We start from the raw sequence: 12,632 nt of genomic DNA, 5'->3' as shown, positions 1-12,632 counted from the left end.
AATATCTCACATGGCTTTACAGGCAGTACATGCTCTTAATTCCTTTTCAACCATGTCATACTTCGACTTATAAAACAATCTGTTTCGTTTTACAGTCATGGGGCAATCAGAGATGTAACTACCTAGTTCTGCAACATTCTCTCTCTAGGCATAACACAGAGACTTGCCCCTTTTTTAACTATAATACAGCCGTCCTAAATATTCCACTGTATCACCTTCTTCAACATGAGACTTTTTTTATTTGAGCACAAATGACTAATATATAAAAATGAAATGCTAAGACAGATGGAAAGGGTCTGTGCACTGTACTGAACCTGCTACAGGGAGTGGTTTTCATCAAATCTCTAACAAAAAACACAGGCCTGTAAACCATCTCCATCTCTGTGCGCAAGAGGGGAAAAAGGAGCGCTGGAGAAAAACACAGCGGTTGGAAAAACAAGCAGTGAGGCTGACTGCTATGACTTTATCCATAGAAGATCCTCCCTGGCTCTCACTGTAGTCGTCATCGTTTAGAAAGCACGCTTGTGTTCATTCAAACGCATTTATAACGTTGCTGAAACATATCCGCTTTATATTTTTAAAACATAAAAACTGCTAACCTCTACAAAGGTTAAAGTAACAAAGCTGGTGTAAAATATAAGCTAAACTAAAGCAGCACTGCATCGTTAGTGTTGCAAAGTATCTATGTTAATGTTTTAAATAACTTTTGTGAAAATAAAATGAAATACTGTTCCATCATCATTTAGCATAACATAATTTACATTAAAAACATACTTATTCTGACCATTACTTATTAAAATATATAAAAGAAAATGTGATGCTAAATTTTACTATATTTTAAATTATTAAATGTCTTGACATGGTTACCCTGTTTTTATATGCCTGATACAATCTCTTTGTATATTAAGTGTTGTTACAGTGTGAGTGGATGACATTTTACTGGGCGTATTCTGAAAATCATGGTAAAAATGTAGTATAGTCATTCTTTTTTGATCTGAAATTAAATAAATACAATTAAACAGAACTAATTGTAAGAAGACAAAAAATTAAGCTGTATTAAACATGCTTATTAGCATAATATCCGAGACCAAACTACCTACTAACTATTTATAAATAATTGTATAGCATAAGGAATTATAACAAGGAATCAAAATTAATATTGTGCTAATCTAAGCCATTCATTTTTTTTTTATAAGCTAATTTTATTTTTATATATTTCATGCTTGTCTGGTTATACATAGATATCATCAATGAGGAAAAAATATGATTAGCAAGTCCAATAATTGATTACGGAGTCACTTTTCATCTAACCTTTGACCTGCAAACATCTTGCTTACTGTCACATTATGACCTATGACCTTTCAATTATATTACAAGTCAAAAGTTTAGGCATTGATCTTAAAAGCTTCTTAAAAACTCATCTAAAGTCCTTAATGCTTGAAGTTAGAATTGCATTAATGCCACCACTTCCCATATTGTCATTTCATAATTTTGATGAATATGATTATTGCAAAATGTGAAACACACCATAAGTAAAGCATAAACTGGTGTGTTTAACTAATAAAAAATTTCTATTTTACACGTGCTTCCCTGATCATTTAATGAATCCTTACCACATTAAAGCAAACTACAAAACCATACCAGTTCAGCACAATAAAAAGAACAATTCTTGTGCACTGACAGCAGAGCAAAAAGACTTGATCTGTAAATCAGAGATAAGACAAGAGAGGCTGAAGACTGCCATCACCAAACAATGCAATCTTTTCTTATGATAACCTGTCACCTGAGGAGGGACTCATGATTATGAGTTACGTGCAGACATAAGCATAAAATGACAGAGACGATGAACTACAGCAGTAACTTTAAAGTAAACAAGAACAGCCTTCCCTCAAACGTCAGTGAAGAGTGTCATCATGGACACGCCCACTACATCAAAGGGGAAAATATATAGTTTACTCTTATTTTTACTTAATCAAACTCGAGTTTATGACATGCAAATGAAGCTAACTCTATGAGATGGTGTTATTATAATGAATGGATCCTCATCTCCAAGATGAATCAACTGTCACCAACCATCATAAAGTGAATATCACATGTTTTTGTAGCGCTTTGATGTGCGGAAATGTATGACTGAGTTCTCCTTAAAGTGGAGGCAATGCGGCATTTTGACGGAATGAAGCTCTGTATGAAGCGGCGGCCGCGCACCACACATTCATCAGAGTTTGACATGTGCCCTCTGCAAACTTTTTCTGGACTCACCTCTGTCCCGAAGAGGAGCACTGGCTTCTTCATCCCTGCTCACTTGCGTGATGATCGAGGAGGACGGGTGGTCCATGAGATCCGTAAAGCCAGTCAAATCGCAACTTAAAAAGGGTTTCCGTATTAAAATCTTTCGGCTGGCTACGACTGAATTGAAAAAAAAAGAAAGAAAAAAACCTCCCTGCAAATGCCCCCAAAATACAAAAGACTTTTACCGCTTAAGAACATTCATTATGCGACACCATACGATGCTGAATTTGATGTCTATGCCTTCATGAGTTAGACGACAAAAAGAAAATTAAATAAAAATAATTCTAAAAAGTTGAGTTCCTAGATGGTAACTTTTCACAACATGGAGGTCGGCTCTACTCTCAATTTCGACATACAAACATGGAACTCGACGGTTTCAAGGCACCCTTCGTCTTAAAGGGGCAACCAAAACGTAGACAAGCCGGTTTAAAGAAATAAAGTTTATGCAACCGTATTATGTTAGAAATCAGAAGAAAAACAAGTGTATTCACCAGTAACTGTGAACATAGTAACTGTTAAAATAAAATATTTAATAATCTATAAGAAGGTGGCCTCACAAAACATTTTAGGGTAACTAAAAATTTTATTGAATTGCATACATTATTATAATTATATGAATGTAATATAAATTTAAAAAGTAAATACCTTTGTACATCAATAATTACTTTTTTAATGGCTTTTCAATGCAAGCATTATACTGTATGTAAATAGTAATATATACAGTTCACAATATTGTTTATCAGGTTTTAAGTGCAACACTTTTTTGTGTTAAAAATACTCTTATATTCAAGAGGAACATGTGACATTTTTAAGATTCTCTGTAAATTAATTGTATTATTTTTAGTGGGTCCACTTTTTGATTTTTGTTTATTGTATTTCTTTATTAAAGAAAAAAAATCGTTCAAACGTACACAAATAAATATTTTATGGTATTGGATTTATAATTTCTTTAATCTTTTTTTTTTTTCATTTGAACTAGATAGGAAATCTGACTTTGGTACAAAGTGGTCTATTCGCTCGGACTCGTACCTGATTAAAATGCGTTGCCCCTTTAAAATCTATACGCAAACAAAGTTTAAAAGCTCTCTTGGTCTTCGCGTAAGAGAGTGCCCGACTTTGAGTTAAAACAAGTTTTTCTAACGTCCGACATGTAATATATATCGAAAGAAGTAAGGCGTAAATTATTTTTAAATGAATGCGTGTGCATTTTCTACGTTTTAACATGTAACAGAACTTTCTTGCTAACTTTTTTAGCATGAGTTGTGAGCGCGGGGGGCTTGAGACCGTCTTCAGGGAGCGTCCTCAAAGTTCGTGCACTCTGTCCTGTTGATTACAAAGTTTAAATCATTGGTATTCATGACACACTACATTTAACAGTCTACAGTCTTTCACTGAAACCATGAACAAGACCCTCCAGATTATGAGTTAGAAGATTTTTTTTTTTGTCATATCAAAGGTTCTTTCCAAAATATAACTTTTTTTTAGCGCCATTCTATACGCACCAAATTAAGGATGTAACCACATAACGGGGACAAAATGTAAAAGTTTAAGAAATTAACTGATTAATGATCCACCACTTTATAAGATTGAGAGTGGTGTGGTCATGATGACCCTAAAATTTTAATATAAACATCCCTGATATAAATAAATACATCTTTATAATAATGTAGCAGACTACTTACATAAATTGCATAAATCCTGTCATACTGTACTAACATTTTAACGTAAAAAAGATGTATGATTATAACTTGCTTTTTAAGTTTCTAAGTCCAGTACATACTAATCTCAAAATATTATAACAATATAAAACGTATTCTTACATTTTTGACAAAAGTATCAGGCAGACGAGAAGCCATGTAGGTTTTCCGCAAAGATTTGATCGTGTTGATAATTTACAGGCCTTAAAATGAGCGTCAGGCTTAAAAGGGTAAAGCAAAGTCTTCAGCAAGCCCTTTATTTTATCGTAGAGAGTCTAGTGACAGATGAATCACTGTGTGCTGTTCACTGAGGACAAAGGCCATGATTTGAAGTATATAAACCTCAAGACAAAAGACAAGAGGACCTGTGTCTCTGTTTGTCTGTTTAACAGCTCAGAGGATGTTATACTGCCCTGAGTCAGCTGGTTAAGTGATTTTTATGGTCAGACAAGTACTAGTGCCTCGGAGTGATTAATAATCTGAGAAACGGATATGTCAGGGCAAAATAAAACCTGTTAACGGATCTTGTCAGTATTTTCCATCTAACACTCATCAGCTGACAAGTCAAGTACTTCATTTGTGATTTGGAGGTCACTATAAGACATTAGACGTTGTATATCTGCTCTGGTCACCAGAACTTGGTGACTTCACACATGAGGGTGCTCAAAAACATAATGGCACTTGGGTCCATCCTTCAGCAGTTTTCCAGTCTTTGACCAGAGGATGAAGGGGCCTGTGAAGGACTGCACTTCCCTCAGCAGAACCACATCTTTCAGTTCCTGCAGACACACACTGGAGGGCACTTTCTGATGCGGCGCTTTCCTCGATTTAGGCAGACAATGGTGCACATTCACACAGGCGACAAATCAAAGGTCAGCTGTTACATTCAGCTGAGACACACAGCACTAAATAGAGCTCTATCTATATGCGATTGTGACTCACAGTGCTCTCACTATGAAGCTGGATGTGGATAGCTGCCTCTTGGACTTGAGGGTCGTTCAAAGTCAAAGGATGGACATCCTGGATGTATTTGTGTATTAATTCATGACGTACTGGAGAAGATTATGGATCTAGAGTTTTGAAATGACATAAAGAGGTTGATAAAAGATGGAGTGAATAGTTGTGCTGTATATAGTCAACCCATAATGAAAAGACCCCTGAGATGACGTGTCAGATCCAAACAAAAGAGTGCACAGTCAGAGGCCTGAGAGCATGCGAATAGTGTCAGCTTATGGTCATAACTGAACGCCGTCTGGTTGAATTGGTCTGGTAATGATATTTAGACCTTTTTGATGCACTTGGAGACACTAAAAAGATTGGAATTCTGTGTAGTATTGCTGACAGCTGATTTTATTCATGAAAAATCATGTTTTCAACATATACACACTTCATTCTACTGTAAAACATTCATGTTATCTCCACATTGTCACTGTTTTAGTGCAACATAATTCATTCCAGAAAAGCCCGAATTAGTTTCACATTAAAGGGTTTGCTCAGCATGACTGAAAGATTAGTGAACACACACACACACACACAAAATGAAAGAATATTAAACCTTATTCACAACAACATATTGAGTCCAAATTCATTCCTCTTTATTGTGATTCCATTTCTTCTTCGTTTTAGTTCTCGCACCATAACATATTTGAAACTAGAAGCTTGATCAATTTGAATAACCCAAAAATAAACAAATTGGATAGAGGAACAAACCCAATGTGTTAGCATTTATGCAAAGTGATTGAAAACAGAAGAGAGTTTGCACTGAACCTCATAGTAAGCACTGCAAGAAACACTAAGCAAACAGTTATTTTTAACCAAGCCAATGTTTTTGTTTGTGATAGAAGGTCAAAAGTCATCACTTGCTATCTGTGGTCAGATGAGGACACAATAGGACTGTCTTAAAACAATGAGGACATTAATGTGGCGTTCCCACACCTTTTGACCAGTGCATTTCCATGCCAGTTCCTGATGTTTCTCATCACAATTTAAAGAAAATGTAAAAATGTTTTTTTAACTCAAAAAGAGCAAATTCTGATACTTCTTTTCACTAATCTCACTTTGCTTTTTTTCGCTTTTTTTTTTTTTTTTTTTTGCTGTATAGTGAATGTGATTCATGTTTTTTTGTGGATGTAAATCACTCGTTTGTCTATTAGATAAATGAACAACTAAACACATAAAAAAAAAAGAATAAAACGAGCATTGACTATGTTCACCAAACAGGATGCAAACTGTTCAAAAATAAATCCAAATAATACAAACTATGTAAGCAATACAACGGTGTCTCTAATAAAATCAAATCAAGATCAACACCCGTTCATAGTCTCCAAATAAAATTAAATCCGCTTTTTGGATTCGTAATATTTTTAGACATCTACATTTGTGCATGGAGATAAGTTAAATTCAGTCATTAATAATCTCAGATTTTATTGTGGACAATACATTTAATATATTTTATAAATAACTCTGTAATATAGTTTATATATATATATATATATATATATATATATATATATATATATATATATATATATATATATATATAGATAGTATAATTTAGACCTAAATGAGATTAGTTTTAGATAATAATAATCATTTGACCATAAAGTTACTCTCATTTAGAGGGAAATAAATAAATCTTATAGCAAAAACTTTCAATGCAGCAGCTAACATGTCCCTTCAGACTTCAGACATGGCACTTTCTGAGACATTTCCATTCGATCCATTGATCAATAGGTATTTTCCAGGCACATCTTCACCCAGCTGATCTCTACATATGGACAGCTTTGGCCATTGTACTCTTCTCTTGTGTTCACAGGAAGTGAGTTTTCTCCTAAAACCATGCACTATGAAGAGGAATTTCTATGCATGCGTATTCTACGGTATGCACTGAAATCTGCAATATACAATACATTCCTGGTGTTAAAAAACACAAAGACCGCAACATATCAAAAGTTGAATTTGTGAGGTGTCAGGGAAAGCCAAACTGCATGTGCTTCAATGCAATGGGAATTCTTGCAAAAATTCACTCACTCCCTAAAGCTGTGAGGCCTTTCGATATTAAAATAAAATTAATCTACTTAAGATCAAAACACTTCAGTAAAAGACAAAAAGCCTCTTTGTCCGATGATTTCAACATGATTTCAGTCAATATTTTTCATATATTGATAATCACTACAGTATAACAACTAGCAGTAATAAAAGTATTACCTATGCCATAAAAACTATAGTTCAAAAAAAGATATACACCATTTTCCACAAATCTCAAGGCCTTTGTTCACAATTGGAAGACGCCACAAAAAAAAATACACATTGACATGACATTTTTTGTGCCAAGTAATGGACTAGATTGCTGTCATCTTGATGTTTGTATATGAAATAAAGTAACTCTTCTCAACCACGACAGGTCCAAAGTTGACCGTTCGCTAGAGATCCAATGCTAAAATAGGTTTGTCAAAAAGTCATTAAAAAAAAAAAAGAGTTGGACGGGAGAGATTAAAGTAAGGACATCTTCCTGGACAAAAACACAACTGCACTGTGCATGCTGGCTAATGGAGGTAAATGCACTCAAATCCATTATGCTTTTGGACAAGGGGTTTTGTGTGTGTGTGTGTGTGTGTGTGTGTGTGTGTTTCTCGTCTCAGAACCGACCCCAGGTGTCAAGGCCAAAACATCCGGTGCTTGATCTGCTAACACACACCACACGTTAACTGACCCCTCAAGGGCCCACAGAGGGCAGCCTAGAGGGGCTTGGATGTCCTGAGGCTGTGTCTCTCTCTGTCCTTATCCTGGAGAACCCCAGAGCCGTCTTTCATCTCTCTGGAGGACGTCCTGTGCTGGAGCTCACTGAGAGATGGGTGCTGCAGGGGTGCCGGCTGTTGAGGGGGTGCTCTTGTAGGAACGTAGAAGGACTTTGTGCTTTGTTGCCACCTCGGCCCTGACCTGCTGCTGCTGCTCCAGGAACTCCTTGAGGCGTGTGGTGGTAAACGTGAGAGTCTGTCTGCGCAGTCTCATTAGATAAGCATCCTGCAGCCAGGAGTTGTTAAAGCAGTCTTTAATTGTAGGACGGGCCCTGAAACACACAGTGCAGAAATACAAGAGTCAGATCTGGCCCATACTGAATGCTAGATGACTATAATGTAAAAGGTGCCACTAACATCACACCAAGCAGAATAAATGAAATGACCAAATAAAACATTTTAAAACATAATTATAATTTTAAAAAAAGTGTCATTTAGAAATTACCGTAATTATCAATGGCGATGGTGATTCTAATTAGATCCTTATTACATTTCTCATTTTATTCAACATTTTTCTGAAAATCAGTTTATTAAAAAAAGTACAATCAAGACTACTATGATGTACAAATACTTTAAAATGCAAATAATATGCATACATAGACATGACATTTCTTTCCGTCAAATGATGGGACTAGAGCGCTGTCTTCTTGATCTTTGTTAAAATGAGTATGAAATAATACAGCACTACTATGATGCATGGATATCTATATACATTACATATTTATAATATTAAAGTAATTTAAATGGCCATGATTGTCAAAGGTGTCAAAGGCACATAAATATTAGAAAATTTAAATAAAACATATTTTTGTGTATTACTATAATGTAATTTGTGTATTACTCTACTCTATAGATAGATAGATAGATAGATAGATAGATAGATAGATAGATAGATAGATAGATATGCTGAAATTAAAACAAGGATGATAATTGGGGAGCACCAGCCAGTGAGATTGCCGTTTGCACATTAGTTCAACCCACTACCGGAGAAACCGGCAGTTCATAAAAGCTGAAGAATTCCAAAGGAACGCTGTAATTTTGACAGCAAAATACAACATATTGGTTACATGTAGCGTGCCAATTCTGCATGGTATGTAAGACTCTCTCTCGCTCTGTCTCTTTCTTTGTGTGTGTGAGACAAAGCGACGGTGAGTCGTGCGCTTCACACTATGGGACGTCAAATACAGGTTAAAATATAGCGGTGCTAAACTTGCACTTAGCCTCCAACTCACACACTGGCGAGTAAAATCTGATAATTTATTATATATCTGAATTTATTTGTGGCGAGTGGGGCGGGGCCGAGGGACTTGGAAACAAGGAGGGAGGCCGGCAATGATTGGGAAATCAGCGACACCTGCGACCCACCGCCGGTCTCGAGTCCCACGTAGGAGATGGAAGGATATAAAACTGGAGCGACGACAGTGAAGGACGAGAGAGGACCAGGCCTGGGCGTTATTTTAGGTTTTGGTTTTATTTTGTGCGCATCAGTCGTCCGTGAGGGGCTGGTGCGCTGTTTTGTGTTTATTTTGTTATTAAAGTTTCATTTGATTGTCCGCCGGTTCCCGCCTCCTCCTTCCCGATGATTATGGGGTTTTTAATGTATTACATTATTATATATCTGAGAATTAGACCTCACTAAGTTGCCCAGAGCAATGTAGAGAGTTGCCAGATGAATATTTCTTAAAGCAGTGTTTTACTCACCAAGGGTAGCTGCACAGGATCTTCTTGAGGAACAGAGAGGCACTTTGGGACACATTTTGGTAGAGCTTACTGAGGTCAAACTTGGCTGCCTGAATTCTGGCCTCTGTCTCAGCAGGGTCATTCTCTGTAAACGGCAGTCTCCCGCTGAGCCTGAATGGTGTACGGCATGACAAAAGCTTCAAGTTACACACTAGAATAGTGTTCTTGTCAAACACAATCACAGCCACTGACAGCTCACAAGCACTAGAGAGCTTCTGGAATGCGACGACAAAACGCAAGGGACAACACACAAATTGTAACATTACAAATGCTCCCATTGATATAAGATAGGAAACTGGACATTTAAAAGTCAACATGGAATTAAAACAGACCCCATTCCCTTCCAAAGACAGAGCTGCAATGGACAACACTCACATGATATAAGTCAATACACCAATGCTCCAGATATCAGCCGGTGGACCCACCACATCTCCTTTCAACATCTCAGGAGCTTTCAGTAATCAGCAGAGATTCAAACACATTGGTGAGTGTGAAGAAATGTGCAATTGCTTATAATATATACATAAATAAAATATTAAATGAGAGTGAATGGTATACCATAGGATTATCTCACAAAGAAATAAATACAATGTTTTACCTAAAATCCTCTGGGGTTTATATGAAACAATAAATTTAAAAAACTGTCTTACACATATAATCCAGTGTTCCAATGGGTGGAGAGAACTGCTTCAGGAACAGTGGATTGAAGGTCTGTGCACTACCAAAATCAATAATCTTAACAACATTCATGTAAGTGACGATGATATTGTCTGCTTTGATATCCAGATGCAGGATTCTCCGGCTGTGCAGGTAGTCCAGACCCTGAAGTATCTGTACGATGTACGCCACCACGTCATCCTCTGAGTATCGGAACCTAGAAAGAGAGATAAATGATAAGGTGTATTTCATAATCTTCATGCTGGCAGAGAAACGTCAAATAATATTTACCAAACAAGATTGCTTAATGAATGTTTTGTAATTCTAAAGGGATAGTTCACCCAAAAATGAAGTACTCAGTCTCTGACCTGTCAATCAGACTATAGAGCAGCTCTTTCCCTGAGCAGCACTCAGAGATGAGCACTAGGTAGCGTGGGGTGACGTAGGCCTCATGCAGAGCCATGACCTTCTCGTGGTGGAGCGACTTCAGTATGTCATACTCCTGTAGCACGGCCTGCTTGCTCTCAGGCTCATACGGCACAATCTTGGCCATGTACAGGTTACCGGTGGCATTTTCCCGACATTCTCTGATCACACCAAAACGACCTCTGTGGTGAAGAAAATACAAGGGGATCAATGGCTGTCAAGTTCAATATTATAGATTTGCCGTATAGTAATACAGAAACAATTTTTTTTTGCTTGAAAAGTGTTGATACTTCCTTAAATAAATAAATAAATAAACCACTTGAAATTAAAAAAATAAAAAATAATAAAACAACAAATAAAATAAATCAAAGAAGAAGAAAAAAAGTGAATAAAGAAATAAGCAATCAAATAAATATACACAAATAAGTTTAAATTAATACAACAAAAAATATAAATAAACAAAAATACCAAAACAATAAATACACAAAATAAACAGCTATAAAATACAATTTAAAAGCAATAAAATAAAATATGCATGACTACAACTAAAACAAAATAACTAAATAAACAAATAAATAAACAGGCATCATAAAACCATTTAACAAAATATAACACTATCATCAACTTGGAACAGTAATTACATCAAGAGCTGATTCACATTATGACATTATTGTTCTAGTAAAGTGTTTATCATGTTATGATATCATATGGATTACTTACAGCTTCTTTTGTATGTGGTGTTATCTGATTTTATCATTTGATGTTGATTTGATAAACAGCCATAAATAATGTATGTTCAATGTGACACTGGTATAAGGTACTATAAAAAAAGATCAGTCACTGCACTTTACCTTGCTTTCTCATCCATGAATGTGTATGGTTTCTGTGGGACTCCCTGCCTTAGGGTCGACTCTCCAGGTTTTCCTATAGGGGTCCTGCGCCCTGTAGGAGTGATGCGTCCAGACGGAGTGGCTCTTCCACTTGGAGTCATACGATTGGGTGTGCCAGTACCCTCCCCTACGGGACTCAGACTTGTAACTAACACCACCGGTGGTGACAGGGCAGGAGAAGGTGTGTTTGGGGTGACTGGGGTCACATGGGCTGTAGTGGTGGTCGGGACGTACATGGGCACTGAAGAGATAGGCTTGCCCATAGCAGGTGGAGGGGAGACCAAAGGGGGTGGGGACACCGGAGGAGTTTGAGATGGAGGGGAGACTACATTCACAGGGGTCTGAGGTTTGGGCAGAACGACGGGCGGTGAGGGTTTAGCAGGAGGAGGCTGAGCTGCAGGGGATGCTGGGGAGGGTTTGGCCATAGTGATGTTGAGAGTAGTCTTAGCTTTAGCTGGGGTAGGAGCACTAGGGGATGGAGTTCGGATATCAGGCACAGTACGATGACTCGGGGGAAGAGCGGCAGGGGAAGGTGTCGTAGCTGATGCAGGTGCAGCAGGGGGAGACGCAGGCTTTACCGGCTGGACTGTGGAGGGCGCTGAAGTCACCAGTGGAGCTGCAGCCTGTTTAACGGCAGCAGGCTTCATCGCAGGTAGAGTCATTGTGGATGTTACCACTGAAGGTGCAGGAGCCGGAGCTGATGGAAGCGTTTTGACAACGACTGTTCCACTGGACTTTTGGGGTGCTGTTGAAAAGACTTTGAATTTGAAAAACAAAGATGCACAGATGCATAATTTCCATTCAAAATTATATTACACTATTGTTGAAAAGTTTGAAGTGGGTACTAATGTTTTGAATGATTTGGAATAAAGTCTTATATGCTTGCCAAGGTGACATTTATTTGATCCAAAATACAGTAAAAACAGTAATATTATGAAACATTATCATTTAAGGCAGTGGCCTCAAACTCAGTTCCTGGAGGGCCACAGCTCTCCGGACTTTAGCTCAAGCCAGCTTCAAATCACACCTGCTTGGAAGTTTCTAGTAATCCTGAAGATCTTGATTAGCTGGATCAGATGTGTTTGATTAGGGTTGGAGCTGTGCTCCTCCAGGAATTAAGTTTGAGATCAATGATT

At 37.3% G+C, this 12,632-nt stretch overlaps 2 protein-coding genes across 2 annotated transcripts in view; both read right to left on the bottom strand.

The window, feature by feature from the left end:
• The window catches only part of ctdsp1 (CTD (carboxy-terminal domain, RNA polymerase II, polypeptide A) small phosphatase 1), a 30,342-nt gene extending 27,677 nt beyond the window's left edge, over positions 1-2,665 (bottom strand). The window contains exon 1 of the mRNA XM_059500461.1: positions 2,260-2,665. Coding sequence (XP_059356444.1) covers positions 2,260-2,335 — 76 coding nt within the window. The 5' untranslated portion in view covers positions 2,336-2,665. The remainder of the gene's footprint in view (positions 1-2,259) is intronic.
• A 4,635-nt stretch (positions 2,666-7,300) lies between these two features.
• The window catches only part of LOC132095676 (striated muscle preferentially expressed protein kinase-like), a gene marked incomplete at its 5' end in the record, with an annotated part of 35,082 nt that continues 29,750 nt past the window's right edge, over positions 7,301-12,632 (bottom strand). The window contains 6 exons of the mRNA XM_059500802.1: positions 7,301-8,055; positions 9,485-9,634; positions 9,899-9,974; positions 10,174-10,397; positions 10,549-10,788; positions 11,458-12,241. Of these exons, the coding sequence (XP_059356785.1) occupies positions 7,827-8,055; positions 9,485-9,634; positions 9,899-9,974; positions 10,174-10,397; positions 10,549-10,788; positions 11,458-12,241 (1,703 nt within the window). The remainder of the gene's footprint in view (positions 8,056-9,484; positions 9,635-9,898; positions 9,975-10,173; positions 10,398-10,548; positions 10,789-11,457; positions 12,242-12,632) is intronic.

Source organism: Carassius carassius, chromosome 19, assembly GCF_963082965.1.
Source record: "Carassius carassius chromosome 19, fCarCar2.1, whole genome shotgun sequence".
NCBI lineage: Eukaryota > Metazoa > Chordata > Actinopteri > Cypriniformes > Cyprinidae > Carassius > Carassius carassius.
Note: the sequence above shows the minus strand (reverse complement) of the source record. Positions and strands in the feature narration are given on the sequence as shown.